This window comes from Mirounga leonina, unplaced genomic scaffold (assembly GCF_011800145.1).
Source record: "Mirounga leonina isolate KUSES-001 unplaced genomic scaffold, KU_Mleo_1.0 Mir_171, whole genome shotgun sequence".
Taxonomy (NCBI): domain Eukaryota; kingdom Metazoa; phylum Chordata; class Mammalia; order Carnivora; family Phocidae; genus Mirounga; species Mirounga leonina.
Window position 1 is genome coordinate 9,553,261 of NW_023270436.1, and position 14,912 is coordinate 9,568,172.

The 14,912-nt window shown below is 44.6% G+C and overlaps 2 protein-coding genes across 7 annotated transcripts in view; one reads left to right on the forward strand and one right to left on the reverse strand.

Moving 5' to 3' along the window:
- Positions 1-6,706, reverse strand: part of NAA25 (N-alpha-acetyltransferase 25, NatB auxiliary subunit) — a 73,619-nt gene extending 66,913 nt beyond the window's left edge. For 4 of the 5 annotated variants that reach the window (XR_004681419.1, XM_035017028.1, XM_035017029.1 and 1 more), the window contains exon 1: positions 6,576-6,706. Coding sequence is in view for 4 of the 5 variants with exons in the window: in XM_035017028.1 (XP_034872919.1) it covers positions 6,576-6,633 (58 nt within the window). In the remaining variant the exon portion in view is untranslated. The remainder of the gene's footprint in view (positions 1-6,575) is intronic. The other variant, XM_035017027.1, reaches the window with a different exon arrangement.
- Positions 6,707-6,709: 3 nt separating this feature from the next.
- Positions 6,710-14,912, forward strand: part of TRAFD1 (TRAF-type zinc finger domain containing 1) — a 48,558-nt gene continuing 40,355 nt past the window's right edge. Inside the window, exons 1-2 of one of the 2 annotated variants that reach the window (XM_035017032.1) lie at positions 6,710-6,877; positions 9,561-9,627. In XM_035017032.1, the coding sequence (XP_034872923.1) occupies positions 6,844-6,877; positions 9,561-9,627 (101 nt within the window). In that variant the 5' untranslated portion in view covers positions 6,710-6,843. The remainder of the gene's footprint in view (positions 6,878-9,560; positions 9,628-14,912) is intronic. The other variant, XM_035017031.1, reaches the window with a different exon arrangement.

Consider the following 14,912-nt stretch of genomic DNA (forward strand, 5'->3'; position numbering starts at 1 on the left):
ATCTTTTTTTTTTTTTTTTAAAGATTTTATTTATTTATTTGACAGAGAGACAGCGAGAGCAGGAACACAAGCAGGGGGAGTGGGAGAGGGAGAAGCAGGCTTCCCGCCGAGCGGGGAGCCCGATGTGGGGCTGGATCCCAGGACCCTGGGATCATGACCTGAGCCGAAGGCAGACGCTTAACGACTGAGCCACCTAGGCGCCCCTTTGCTTAAAATTCTAAATGCTCTGGAATAGGAGCCTTGCTTCTACCAAGAATACAAATTGTAGGTGAAACATTCCTTCAGTCAACAAATTTTGTTAAATACCTACTACTCGCAAGATGACTGGGAGGGGTTGGAATGATGCCTCCTAACCAGTTACCTCACAGCCTACATTTGCCCCCTTTTAAACTATTTCCCTCAGAATATTCAGAGCTATCTTTTTAAACTGCAAGCCTGATCACCTCACTCTCCTGGTTAAATCTCTTCACTGCTTCCCACTATCTTTAACAAATTTCAAAATTCTTAAAATGGCTTACAAAGCTGAGTCTGTCTACCACAGTAGCCTCATCTCAACCAACCTCTGCACTGCCAACACATAAGCCTTTTCTTAGGTCCTCAGGTGGAGCAAGCTCCTTTTTACACGCTCCCTCCATCATTGCCTGACTAACCTCTGCTCTTCTTTCATGTTCAAAGTAAGATGTCACTTCCATAGGGAACTTTTTCTTGTCTTGTCCCCGATGCTCAGATGCCCACATTGTATGCACTCATGGGAACCTACACTTTTCCTTCAAAGCTCTTAACACAGGGCACCTGGGTGGCCCAGTCAGTTAAGCATCTGCCTTTGGCTCAGGTCATGATCCCGGGCTCCTGGGACAGAGCACTGCGTCAGGCTTCCTGCTCTTCTCCCTCTCCCTCTGCCGCCCGCTTACTGTGTGTGTGTGTGTATGTGTGTGCTCTTAACACAACTGTAATGACTATGTGTACCATTATTTTTAAGAAATCTGTTGAAACAATCTCCTTGAAAGCAGAAACCATGTCTCTGCTTTGCTGTTTGGTACTCACTCATTCCCTGAATCTACATTGTGCCTAGCGCATACTGGGCCCTCAATAAATAAGGTGAATGAAGAAAGGAATACAGAAATGAACAAACCATATGGGGGAAAAAAACAGTCTTCTAGAAATTGAGTAGTCTATCAGGAAAATGAGAGATGCATACATACAAAGTGACCACAACACAACAGTAAGTTCAAAGAACCAATGATTAGTGATGGCTTCATACTATTAAGTTGTTTGGTTTTTTTTAAGATTTTATTTATTTATTTGACAGAGAGAGGCACAGCGAGAGAGGGAACACAAGCAGGGGGAGTGGGAGAGGGAGAAGCAGGCTTCCCGCCGAGCAGGGAGCCCAATGTGGGGCTCGATCCCAGGACCCTGAGATCATGACCTGAGCCAAAGGCAGACGCTTAACAACTGAGCCACCCAGGTGCCCCTTCATACCATTAAGTTTTTAAAAAAATATTTTCCACTAATTTTTTAAAGCTTTCTTTTTTTTTTCCAAGTTTTATTTATTTAAGTAATCTCTACACCCAATGGGGGGCTCGAACTCACAACCCTGAGATCAAGAGTCGCATGCTCTTCCAACTGAGCCAGCCAGGCACCCCTCAACTAATTTTTTTTTTAAGGAGACTCTGCTCCACGCTCAGCATGGCACCCAATGCAGGGCTCAAACTCATGACCCCAAGATCAAGACCTGAGTTAAGACCAAGAGTCAAACGTTCAACCAACTGAGCCACCAAGGTGCCCCAACTAATTTTTTAAATAACAAACAGTGCAAGCCATGGTTAAAGAATAATAATTAAAAAAAAAAAAAAATCTGAACAGTTCATACGGGCATAACATGAAAAGCATTAGTCTCTTAAACCTGACCTATGCTCTCACCATGCTCTACTCTATGTATTCTTTTAGGAATTTTCTGTGCATTAAAATCATTCTTTTAAGTCTAAAATGCTTTAGAATGTATCGGTCTAAGTCAGACCTTTTTAAATGGTCATAATAATTAAAAAAAAAAAAACAGGTGTACCAAGTGACTTTTCTAAAGGACAAGATAATCTTCACTCACCAAGATGCCCTGCCACTCCTCAGGGAAAACAGGACATGACTTGCAGGGCTAACAATGCCCAACAGAAGGCTCAGAATAAATACCACATTGGATTGAGGACTTGGGAGCATTTACTAATTAACTATAGCAGAATCATTACCTGGAGTTGTCCAGGCACCAAAGGGAAACGTCTTAACTCACTAAAAAGTCACTATCATTCAGGAAACACAGCTAGGAAGTATGTTACACCTCACCCAGACTATAGCAAGACTGGAAGCCAGTAAGACAGATTAGAACAAAAGATCGTGTGCCAGGAAAGTAAATAAAAATATGTATGTGCATTCTAGGGGCACCTGAGTGGCTCAGTCATTAAGCGTCTGCCTTCGGCTCAGGTCATGATCCCAGGGTCCTGGGATCGAGCCCCACGTCGGGCTCCCTGCTCAGTGGGAGACCTGCTTCTCCCTCTCCCACTCCCCCTGCTTGTGTTCCCTCTCTCGCTGTCTTTCTCTCTGTCAGATAAATAAATAAAATCTTTAAAAAAAAAATATGTATGTGCATTCTAAAAACTATGAGAATATATTTTTTCTTTGAAACGTCTCTACAATTGCTGACCTAGCAATTCCTGTATTCTACACAAATTGATGACGTGCCATACCTGACCATCACTTCCACCCTGCTTGTCCCCCTAGCCACTAAAAACATTTTTAAATTAATAATAATGGTAGAAAAAAGCATTGGGGCTCACCAAGTCATGTCAGAGTACAAAATCTGTAAAGAACCACATAGCACAAGACAATAATTTTAGCAAAAGGAAAATGAATAAAGTAGGTGTTCTAATAAGGTCAGGCGTGGTTTTCAAACACTAAAAATATAATATCTAAACTTACCAATTTATGAATAATGAGAAGCACTCTGAAGATGTTTTAACTAATGAGCTTTCTGAAAAGTTATTCTAAACCTGGACAATGAAAATATCATTTCAACCCACCACATCTCAACTCACCACAATTTCACAGTTAATCACCCATACAGTACTGTCCACTTCTACCCTAAACAATATTCAGCAAGAGCTGAGGTTACAGGCAGTTTCCAACAGTTGTAAAATGCTAAAACCTTGGCAGTACAAATAATGCTGTACAAAGATAGTCATGCTGCTAATTCTGAACTCAGTGAAGAGCTGGGCTCTCAGTGACAATGCCTGTGTTCAAATCCCAGATCTACAACTTACTAGCTGTAACTCTGAGCAATTTAATCTCTGGCCTTTAGTTTACTACTATGATCACAATAATCTTACTACCTAATAGGACAGTTAGCATACAAACAAGCACTCAATTAATGCTGACAGTTGTTGAACTTCTGGCTGGTGGGCAAGCACTACCTACCAAGCATAAGCTTTTCATTTACCAGCTAATGAATGTCTGAATTCAAGGAACAATACTGGTTTAGGGGTACTAATATATTTAAACACAAAAGCCTGGGGAGTCCCAAAGTTTGGAGGTCAAAAGTGCTGAAGTCAAGGACAGTTGGTACCCTCTCTTTTCCTGTTCCTGCCAGTTGATATTAATTGCCTTGAATTTTTTTTTAAAGATTTATTTATTTGAGAGAAAGAGAATGAGAGAGAGAAAGAGAGAGCACATGAGGGGGGGAGGGTCAGAAGGAGAAGCAGACTCCCCGCTGAGCAGGGAGCCAGATTCGGGACTAGATCCTGGGACTCCAGGATCATGACCAGAGCTGAAGGCAGTTGCTTAACCAACTGAGCCACCCAGGCGCCCCTAATTGCTTGAAATTCTTAAAGGAAGCTTCTTCTAATACTTGCCCCATGAACTATAACAAAAGCTACATAATTCTGGCTTCAGTTTTGACAATACAACCTGTCACTTCTAGTTAACATATCCTAATGTTTAGCAACGTGAAATGGACAAGATTTTTCTCACTGAGTAGTTCAAAACACTGTTATTTCTAAATGACTTATGGGACACCAAAGGCATTTTCTTTGGTCCTCAAGAACAATTTTAGAAATCCAATTATTCTCAAAAATACTGAGTCCTGGGGGCACCTAGATGGTGCAGTCAGCTAAACATCAGACTCTTGATTTCAGCTCAGGTCATGATCTCTAGGTCCTGGAATCGAGCCTGAGTCAGGCTCCATATGCAGAGTCTGCTTGGGTTTCTTTTTTCTCCCTCTCCCTCTGCTTCTCCCCCCGCCACCATCTCCCTTCCTCCAAGCACATGAGTGCTCTCTCTCAAATAGATAAATAAATCTTTAAAAAAAAGGTACTGAATCTGGTGGGTAAGGGATGGGCTAGATGGGTGATGGGTATTAAGGAGGGGACCTGTTATGATGAGCACTGGGTGTTTGTTGTATGTAAGTGATGAATCACAGTTCTACTCCTGAAACCAGTATTGCACTGCATGTTAGCTAACTAGAATTTAAATTAAAAAAAGAAAAGTACTGAATCTTTTTAGTTTAAAGGAGGGGGGCACCTGGTTGCTCAGTAGGAGGAGCACACGACTCGATCTTGGGGTCGATCTCAGGGTCGCGAGTTCCAGCCCCATGATGAGTGAAGAGATTACTTAAATAAATAAAACTTAAAAAAAAAAAATGTCTGCCGGTAGCTGCTGCCGCAGAGAGTCATAAGCTAGAAACTGTGAACCCTGGCTGGATTCAGTTCCTACCCTCAATCATCCTTATTTCATCCCTGCCCTCTGAAAATATATACTGGAGGGTATGGTAACATACACCATGGGGAAGTGGAAATAGAGTCCTATCTCTGCCACTCACCACCTGTGTGACCTTTGGCAAGTCAGTGTCTTCAGCTTCAAGTGAGGAATTTTCTAGCAGTGGTTAAGAGGGTGAGCTTGGGACACTGGGGTTAGGATCTTAGCTCCATCAAATGTTAGCTGAATGACCTTAGGCAAATTAGACAGTATCAACAAAGCCCCATTTTTCTCATCTGTGGGGAGAAAAGGGGGGGGGAGGATTTGCAGGACTGGAAAAAACTATCTACTTCATGAGAATGTGTGAATATTAAATAAGATAAGCCATATGAAGGGCCAATCACAGAGAATAACATAATAATCGGTCTATATACATTAGCTATTATTTCCCATCTCACAGGTTGTTGCTAGAATCAAATGAGATGTGAGTAAAGCATCATACAAATTTTATTTTATTTTTTTCCAATTTTTTTTAAATATTTTATTTATTTGACAGAGAGACACAGCGAGAGAGGGAACACAAGTAGGGGGAGTGGGAGAGGGAGAAAAGCAGGCTTCCCACCGAGCAGGGAGCCCGACGTGGGGCTCGATCCCAGGACCCTGAGATCATGACCTGAGCCAAAGGCAGACGCTTAACCACTGAGCCACCCAGGCGCCCCAGCATCATACAAATTTTAAAAGCAGGACCAACTGTGCCAGAAATAAAGTTGCCCCCTCCTCCAAAAAAGTTGAATGATCTCAGCCATGTGGAGAAACCTCCATTTAGTAACATTTACACTATAAGCTCGAGGTCTAGTTTGGCAAAACCCACTGACCTTGAAGCCTTCCTCACCGTTCACTGAGACAGACCAACTATCTCTGAGGAGAGAGAGGAATTGCAAAAAGGACCACTGCCCAATTACAGAACATCATCCTGGTTACTAAAAAGGTGTTTCTCCCTGACTCAAATCTGTTGATTTTTCACAGCCGGGTAGCAGGATGACATCAAGGTCTGAAAGCCTCAGAGTTGAGGTAAGCGTTAAGGAGGGGGATCCACTTAGCAAGCACAAGGGAAGCTGCAGAGAAAACCAGAGAAGCTGCAGAGAGGAAAAGCCCTGCAGCAGCCCTGCATGCCCCTCTGACAAGAGCTAACACTGTCTCTTCACCGCTATTTTGGGCCCACGACCCCCCCCCCGCCACCCACGTGCGCCCAGAGCAGCTGTTTCTCCACCAAAGAACTCTGGATTGGGAGCCTCGAATAGGGCCTGCTCCTGACTCGATCTGGGTGACCTTGCATAAGCCCCTTCCCCTCTTTGGACCTGTTTCTCCATGTGCACCGAGCACAGCTTGTCAGACGACCCCCTAGGCCCCGTTCTCCTAAGTAAAAAGTTTTTAGCGAGGAATTTTCCCTCAAGCAGAGTGTCGCACCCTCATGCTGGAGCCAGCTTTCACCTGGCTTGGGATCCACCTGAAATCCTGGGTCTTCCCTGGTGCGGCATTAACAACGCAGCCTGCGGGTAGCGCACGTCTCAGCGAGAGTGTGTCTCACACGGCCTGCACGTCGGGCCAGCTCTGCTGACCAGACGCTGCCTGGACCGCGCCGCTGCCACCGCTGGGCTCAGGAAGGCCCGGCCAGCGCCTACGCGAGGCCCGGGGCTGCGGCCTAGAGGCCCGCGCGGTCCGCCCCCCGCGCCTGCCAGCTCCGCGCCCGCCCCCTCAGCGCCCCTCCTGGACCTTCGCCTCGGCCTCAGCAGCTCCCGACGCGTCCGGCCGACAAGAGGCTGGCCCCAGGCACTCACCGTAAATGGGCCGGAGGCGCCTGTCGTTAGGGTCCTGCACATGGCCCCGCGTCGCCATGATGACAAGCGCAGAACCGCAGTGCGCACGCGCGGGGCAGGCCCTCGGGAAGGGGCTGTTAAAGGGCCAGCGCCGATCCCGCTCTTCTATCGCGATAGTCGCGGGGCTGCGACTGAACGCTCCTGCGCTGAAAGGGAAGCCCTCCGGCCCGCGGACCCCTACCCGTACCGCAGTGGCTTCTTCAATAGGAAACTGTCCTCCTTTGGCCAGATGGAATCAACCTGGGTGGAAGAGACGGCTGTTGGTATTGAAATCCCTTCCGAGTCACCTACTGGGTAGTGAGGAAAGGAGGGGAGAAACTCTCGGTCAAAGTTGGGGCTCGGCTGCTCCTGCTTATCGTATTTATCCTGTGTCCGAGGGAGGACCAGTTAGACTTGTCTGTGACCGATTGTTGAGGAACCGGGAACTCCTCTGGGAGACTGACCCAAGGGACAGTGGGGAAAGGGGTCTGTCCGATCTGGGGTGCCTGACTGGCTCAATGGGTAGAGCATGAGAGTCTTGATCTTGGGGTTGATGAGTTCAAGCCCCACCTAGGGCACAGAGCTTCCTTAAAAAGGGGGCGGGAGGGGGGGAAGGATGCTGATCAACGGTAAAAATAAGCCTGAAAAGTTCAAGATCCCTTCATCCCTCGCCTGGGGCTCAACCAGCTAAGAAGCATCCTAGATTAATAGTAATGCAGTCAGGGGCGCCTGCGTGGCTCAGTCGTTAAGCGTCTGCCTTCGTCTCAGGTCGTGATCCCAGGGTCCTGGGATCGAGCCCCGCATTGGGCTCTCTGCTCCGCGGGAAGCCTGCTTCTCCCGCTCCCCCTCCCCCTGCTTGTGTTCCCTCTCTCGCAGTCTCTCTCTCTGTCAAATAAATAAAATCTTAGGAAAAAAAAAATAGTAATGCAGTCAGTTTGTCAATTATACCTCAGTAAAACTGGAGGGAAAAAGTAAATCAATTCATACAACACATAGTTATTGAATGCCTATTATGTGCCATGCTTTGTTTAGGCACGGAGGCTCCATCAATAAATAGACAAAGTTTTCATGGAGCTTTACTTGTAGTGGGAGAGACAAAGAAAATAGATAGTATATTAGGTGGTGATAAATGATTCTGAGAAAAGTAAAACAGGGACTGGAGAGTGCAGGAGGGAGGCAATTTTATATGCATAACGGGGTCAGGGAAAGCCTAGCTGAAAAAGTGATAATTGTCAAAGACTTGAAGAGGGAGGGAGCCACTTAGGTGTGCCAGGCTCAGTAGAGTCATAACCTAAGGTAAGGCCACGCTAGTCACTATGATTCAAATTCAGGTCTTTCTGAGTAGAGAACCAGAGTCATGCCCTGTACTACAGTGTCCCCAGTGTCATCCTTGACCAGCTGGGGTTGATCCATTCTACTGATGTTCCTTCCCTCTCCATTTCTGGGCTTTTTAGTGTCCAAGGAAATGATTCTCCAACTTTAGTGCACATCAGAATCCCTTGGGAAACTTGATAAACATGAGTTTCCTGGATCCTACTCCCAGATATGCTAATTCAATCTGAGGACCACTCTGAAAAATACTAATTTGTCCCACATCAGGCTCCTTGCTCAGCGGGGAGCCTGCTACTCCCTCTGCCTGCCACTCTCCCTGCTTGTGCGCTCTTTCTCTCTGACAAATAAATAAAATCTTTAAAAAAAAAAAAAAAAAAAGGAAAGAAAAATACTAGTTACAGCATCTAGATCAAAAGTTTTTATTTACTTTTGTTTTTAAAGATTTTATTTATTTATTTGTCAGAGAGAGGGGGAGAGCGCGGCAGGCAGAGGGAAAAGCAGGCTTCCCGCTGAGCAGGGAGCCCGATGTGGGACTCGATCCCAGGACCCCAGGATCACGACCTGAGCCGAAGGCAGACGCTTAACCGACTGAGCCAGCCAGGCACCCCTATTTACTTTTTTTTTTTTTAAAGATTTTATTTATTTATTTGAGAGAGAGAATGAGATAGAGAGCATGAGAAGGGGGGAGGGTCAGAGAGAGAGGCAGACTCCCTGCCGAGCAGGGAGCCCGATGCGGGACTCGATCCCCGGACTCCAGGATCATGACCTGAGCCGAAGGCAGTCGCTTAACCAACTGAGCCACCCAGGCGCCCCCTATTTACTTTTTTATTAAGATTTTATTTTTAAGTAATCTCTATATCCGGTATGGGGCTTGAACTTAATAACTCTGAGATCAAGAGTCACATGCTCAAAAAAAAAAAGAAAAGAAAAAATGGGGCACATGGGTGGCTCAGTTGGTTAAGCGGCTTCCTTCACCTCAGGTCACGATCCCAAGGTCCTGGGATCAAGTCCCGCATTGGGCTCTCTGCTCTGTGGGGAGTCTGCTTCTCCCTCTCCCTCTGCCGCACCCCCTGCTTGTGCTCCCGCATGCTCTCTCTCTCTGGCTCTCTCTCTCTCTCCGTGTCAAATGGATAAATAAAATCTTAAAAAAAAAAAAAAAAAAGACCCCTGAAACAAATAATACATTATATGTTAATTTAAAAAAAAAGTCGCATTCGGGGCGCCTGGGTGGCTCAGTCGTTAAGCGTCTGCCTTCGGCTCAGGTCATGATCCCAGGGTCCTGGGATCGAGTCCCACATCGGGCTCCCTGCTCCACGGGAAACCTGCTTCTCCCTCTCCCGCTCCCCCTGCTTGTGTTCCTGCTCTCACTATGTCTCTCTCTGTCAAATAAATAAATAAAATCTTAAAAAAAAAAAGTCGCATGCTCTACCGACTGAGCCAGCCAGGCACCCATCAAAAGTCTTTAGAATCTACCATAACAGCGAGTTAACAATTGCTATTAAAACTTTTTTTAAAATGCCTAGAAAAAAACTAGTGATGATAGTAATAATAATCATAGTGTGCATCAGTGAGCACTTACATGCCAGAGACTGTGCTAAGCTCTTTTACATACATCTTCTCATTTCACTCTTACAGACCGGTGGAATGGGCACCATTTCGATCTTCATCTTAAAATGAAAATTTTGAAACAGAGAGATACCAGGTAACTTGCCCAAGATCACACAGTAAGTCTGTGGTAAAATTTGTGGTGGTCTCACGCCCAAATCCACACCCTGGAATTATTGACCAGTTTCCAAAGAGTTAAGTATGGAAAAGAAAAACTAATAACTTCACAGTTGAAAAACCTAGTAAGAACCACCTTAACTAAGTGATCAAAGTTAACGGTACCAGTAATGATTCATGTTCATAACATGTACCCCAACATGAGATGATGAGAAAGGAGCTTTGCTTCTGTAGTATTTTTCCAGAAAACCCATAATCCCAGAGTAATCAGGAGGAAAACGTTAAACAATCTAATTTGAGTGACATTCTACATAATGTCTGACCAGTACTCTTCAAAACTGTCAAGGTCATGAAAAATAAGGAAACAGAGAAACTGTCATAGACCAGAGGAACCTAAGGAGACATGCCAACTAAAGTAATGTGGTATCTTGGTTGGGATCCTGGGACAGAAAAAGGGCATTGTGGAAAAACAGTTGAAATTCAAATAAGGTCTAGAGTTTAGTTAATAGTGTTGTACTAATGTTGGCCTCTTTGTTTTGATAGATGTACACGTAAGATGTTAACATTGAAGAAAACTCCGTGATGGGCAGCTGGGTGGCTCAGTCCATTAAACATCCCACTCTTGGTTCAGGCTCAGGTCATGATTGCAGGGTCATGAGATCGAGCCCCAGGTCAGGCTCTGCCCTCAGCACAAGTTAGCTTGAGATTCTTTCCCTCTCACTCCCCCTCTGCTCCCCCTACCCCCCTCGCGTGAATGGTGCACGCTGTCTCTCTCTAAAATAAGTTAATAAAAACTTAAAAAAAAAAAAACTGGCTGAGGAGTATATGTAAACTTTACCCTCTTTTCAACTTTTCTGTAAATCTAAAATTACTCACAAAAAAAAAAAGATTTTTTTTTCTTCTTTTAAGTAATCTCTTTTTTTAAGTCCCCCTAAGGTGGGGCTCGAACTCATGACCCTGAGAACAAGTGTCACATGCTCTACTGACTGAGCCAGCCAGGTGCCCCACAAAATAAAATAAAAGATTTTTAAATGCATAATTTTTAATACTTGGGGAGAGCTATTTTTTTTTAAACCAAGTGTATTAGAAACTCTCAGCCCAACTCCATCCCAAGGCTAGCTAAAGGAGAAAATTCCAGTAGCAAGTGCAAGGAGAAATTCTTACAGAGAATGGGAGGGTCTCCAACAAAGATATAATCTGTGATCCTCATGGAAAATTATTCCTAAGGCTAAGGAGGCTTTAAAATACCCCAGATAGGGGTGCCTGGCTCTTTCAGTCAGTGCAGCATACAACTCTTGATCTCCCGGTTATAAATTCAAGCCCCATGTTGGGTGTAGAGATTACTTAAAAGTAAAAATCTTTGGGGCAGGGTGCCTGGGTGGCTCAGTCGGTTAAGCGACTGCCTTTGGTTCAGGTCATGATCCTGGAGTCCTGGAATCGAGTCCCATGTCCCGCTCCCTGCTCATCAGAGAGCCTGCTTCTCCCTCTGACCATCCCCCCTTCTCATGCTCTCTCTCTCTCTCAAATAAATAAATAAAATCTTAAAAAAAAAAAATCTTTGGGGCACCTGGGGGCTCAGTCAGTTGGGCATCTGACTCTTGGTTTCAGCTCAGGTTGTGATCTCAGGATCATGGGATCCCTCCCCATGTCGGGCTCGGCATTCAGCGCGGAGTCTGCTTAAAATTCTCTCTCCTCCTCTCCCCCTGCTCCTCCCCCAACTTGCTCTCTCACTCTCTAAATAAATAAATAAATAAATAAAATCTTTTTAAAAAATAAATAAAATAAAATATCCCAGAAAAAGAGGTTGGCATTACGGGGAAATGGTATTCTTCTAGGTCAGTGGTTCTCAAAGTGTGGTCCTTAGTTAGCAACATCAGCATCACCTGGGAAGGTGTTAGAAATGCAAATTTTTAGGCACTGCCCCAGACCTACTGAAGAGAAACTCTAGGAATGGGGCCTAGCAATCTATATTGTTACAAATCGATTCTCTGGTGATTTGGATTCAGACAAAAGTTGGATTCTTTGGCTGGTTTTTTTTTTTTTTTAAGATTGATTTGTTTGAGAGAGAGTGTGAGTGCAGGGGGGAATGGCAGAGGGAGAGAGAGAATCTCAGACAGACTCTATGCCAAGTGCGGAGCCCAACACAGGGCTCAATCTCATGACCCCAAGATCATGACCTGAGCTGAAATCAAGACTTGGATGCTTGGGATGCCTGGGTGACTCAGTCGGTTAAGCATCTGCCTTCGGCTCAGGTCATGATCCCAGGGTCCTGGAATCAAGTCCCGCTTCAGGCTCCTTGCTCAGCAGGGAGCCTGCATCGCCCTCTGCCTGCCTCTCTCTCTCTCTGACAAATAAATAAATAAAATATTTAAAAAAAAAAGAAGTTAGATGCTTAACCGACTGAGCCACTCAGGTGTACCTGGATTCTTTGACTTTAGATCAGAGGTAGGCAAACTATGACCTGTCGGTCAAATCTAGCTTTCTACCAGTTTTTTTAAAACCTGTAAGCTAAGAATGGTTTTTATATGTTTTAATGGCTGGGGGAAAAAATCAAAAGAAGAAGAATCTTTCATGACATGTGAAAATTACATAAATTCAAAGGTCAATGTCCATAAATAACATTTTATATAACACAGCTACACCTATTTATTTATGCATCGTCTATAGCTGCTTTGGTGCTACAAAAGCAGAGTTGAGTAGTTGCAACAGAGACCCAGCAGTGTGGCCCACGAGGCTAAAACACTGTCTGGTCCTTTACAGAAAAAGTTTGTCAACCCTGATCTGGGATAATGAGAGAAATTTAAATACTCCCAGAATACAATGTCAGATAAAATACAGTGCAGTATTTGGGAGTACTTACAGCAAATGGTATTCACTATTTGTCTGAAATTCATGTTTAACCAGAATGTCTTGTATTTTTATTTGCTAAATCTGGCAGCCCTATCCCAAGGAGAACTCCATGCTGCCCAAATCATGCTAACCAACAAGAATGAAGGGCAAGAGCCTAGGTAAACTGACCCCAGGATTACTCTGAGACGATTTGGCCAGGTATGACCAAGCCAAGGTTGGACTTGGAAAGGAGAGAGGAGGGAGGAGGGCTGGGGCTCATCTTTGGAGCAAATGAAATAGCTGGTGAGTCACCTGCGTTTTAAGAATTTCCCAGAATGGAAAAACACAGCACCTTCAAGTAGGGGCGCATATGAGGCTCCTAGCCAGGACTGTGGTTAGTGAGATACATTCTCAGGTTACCTTTGTTGGCCTGGCCCCAGAAGAACGCTGACAGGCTCAGCACTGTTCCCTGAACTTGGCAAAGCCCAGACGTTGTGGACCTCCTTAACAGAGGCCTCTAGATCCTTGAGTCACTGTTGTTGTGGAATACTTTCCCTCCACCCCAAAAGCCTTTTTGGCATCCAAGTAAGATGAATTGGCCTTTCTCTTTTCCCATCCCTGCCCCTCGTCCTCAGTGCCTAAGGCTGAAGCAGTGACCTGGCTCTGGGCCTGTCCTTACCTGCTCCTGGGAGGCAGCCTCCACACCCTTTGGCAGACCTGAATCATTCCAAGTGACAAAGGAGATGACCTCAAGGGAGCCAAAAGCCCATCCTTCTTGCTATACAATTTGGAACTCAAGAATTTTTAGAGCTGACATTATGGAGAAATGCTTCACATACAGCAGGTACTCATTCAATGGTAGTTTCTGTTTTCTTGGCTTAGAACAAGGGGGTACGCCCTTCATTCTTGTCCTGTTTGGTGTCAGATTTGCTCTGATGAGAAACTCTCTCACTCAAGGGCAGTGAAGCACATGGGTACGCTGTGCCTGAAGAGTTAGCTGGGCAACATGAGGTAGGGGGCTGTATTACTTGAATGTACTGATTGTGAGTGTCTCCACCCAATGACTTTTCTGGTTTTTCTTTTCCATCTTGATGGATATATTTTTTTAAGTTTATTTCTTTCTTTATTTATTTTAGTAATCCCTACACCCAACATGGGACTGGAACTCACGACCCCAGGATCAAGCATCACATGCTCTCCTGACTAAGCCAGCCAGGTCCCCCTTGATGGATAGGTTTCAATACCTAGCCCTAATCCTTCACAGAATAAAAGTGATATATTTCACTGTTCTCACAGTTGATTTCCTGCACTTTGACAGAATAAACAGCAGCTCTGGCTCTGAAATCAAACAGGCTTACATCCAAACAGCCTAAAGAAGGCCGAAAGTACAAAGTAGGCACAGAATTAAAGGTAGAGTTCAAGGCAAAGAAACACAAAACCGGGAAATAAGAGTTTGAAGAATCAGGATCATCGTCTTGCTTTGGCCAGTAATTCCCAGTATGATCCTGGGCCTCACTCATTTTCCTCTCGGAGGTCTCCTCCACCCCAGCACTTCCAATTCAGTCCACCAGGTGGCGCATGAATGCCAAATTACCCAGGCCACTTTCCAAATTCAGAAGGGATGGATCTCATTGTAATTATTATTATTATTTTATTTTTTATGTTTTTTAAAAATATTTTATTTATTTATTTATTTGGCAGAGAGAGGCACAACGAGAGAGCGAACACAAGCAGGGGGAGCGGGAGAGGGAGAAGCAGACTTCCCGCGGAGCAGGGAGCCCGATGCGGGGCTCGATCTCAGGACCCTGGGATCATGACCTGAGCCTAAGGCAGACGCTTAATGACTGAGCTATCCAGGAGCCCCTATTATTATTATTATTATTATTTTTAAGTAAGCTCTGTGCCCAAGATGGGCATGACCAGGAGATCAAGTGTGGCATGACCCTGAGATCAAGAGTGGCATGCTCTACCGACTGAGCCAGCCAGGTGCCCTTATAAGCTATATTTTTTATTTAAAAAATGCTCAAATGTTTCAAGATCTGTAAAAGAGAATACCCGTGCATACATTTCACACAGATCTAACAAATATTAACATTTTGCAAGCATAGACTTGATATCACTTGTACATTTCTTTATCTCTCCCCCTCCCTACCTCTCCATAGATAACCACTATTATGCTATTGGCTGGTATTTTTCCTTCAATGTCTTAATATTTTTATTGCATATGTATGTATCTATAAATAACATGATAGTTTCGCTTTCTTTAAAATTTTGATAAATGTTATCATACTATTCATATGCTTCTGTAAGTTGTTCTTTTCACTTAATATTTGAATAAATATTCTTTAATTGCTCATCACAAAGGTTGTATCAGTTTGCATTCTCATAACCAATGTGTAGAAATGCCAGTTTCCCTCGCCACACAGTGTGCTTTCA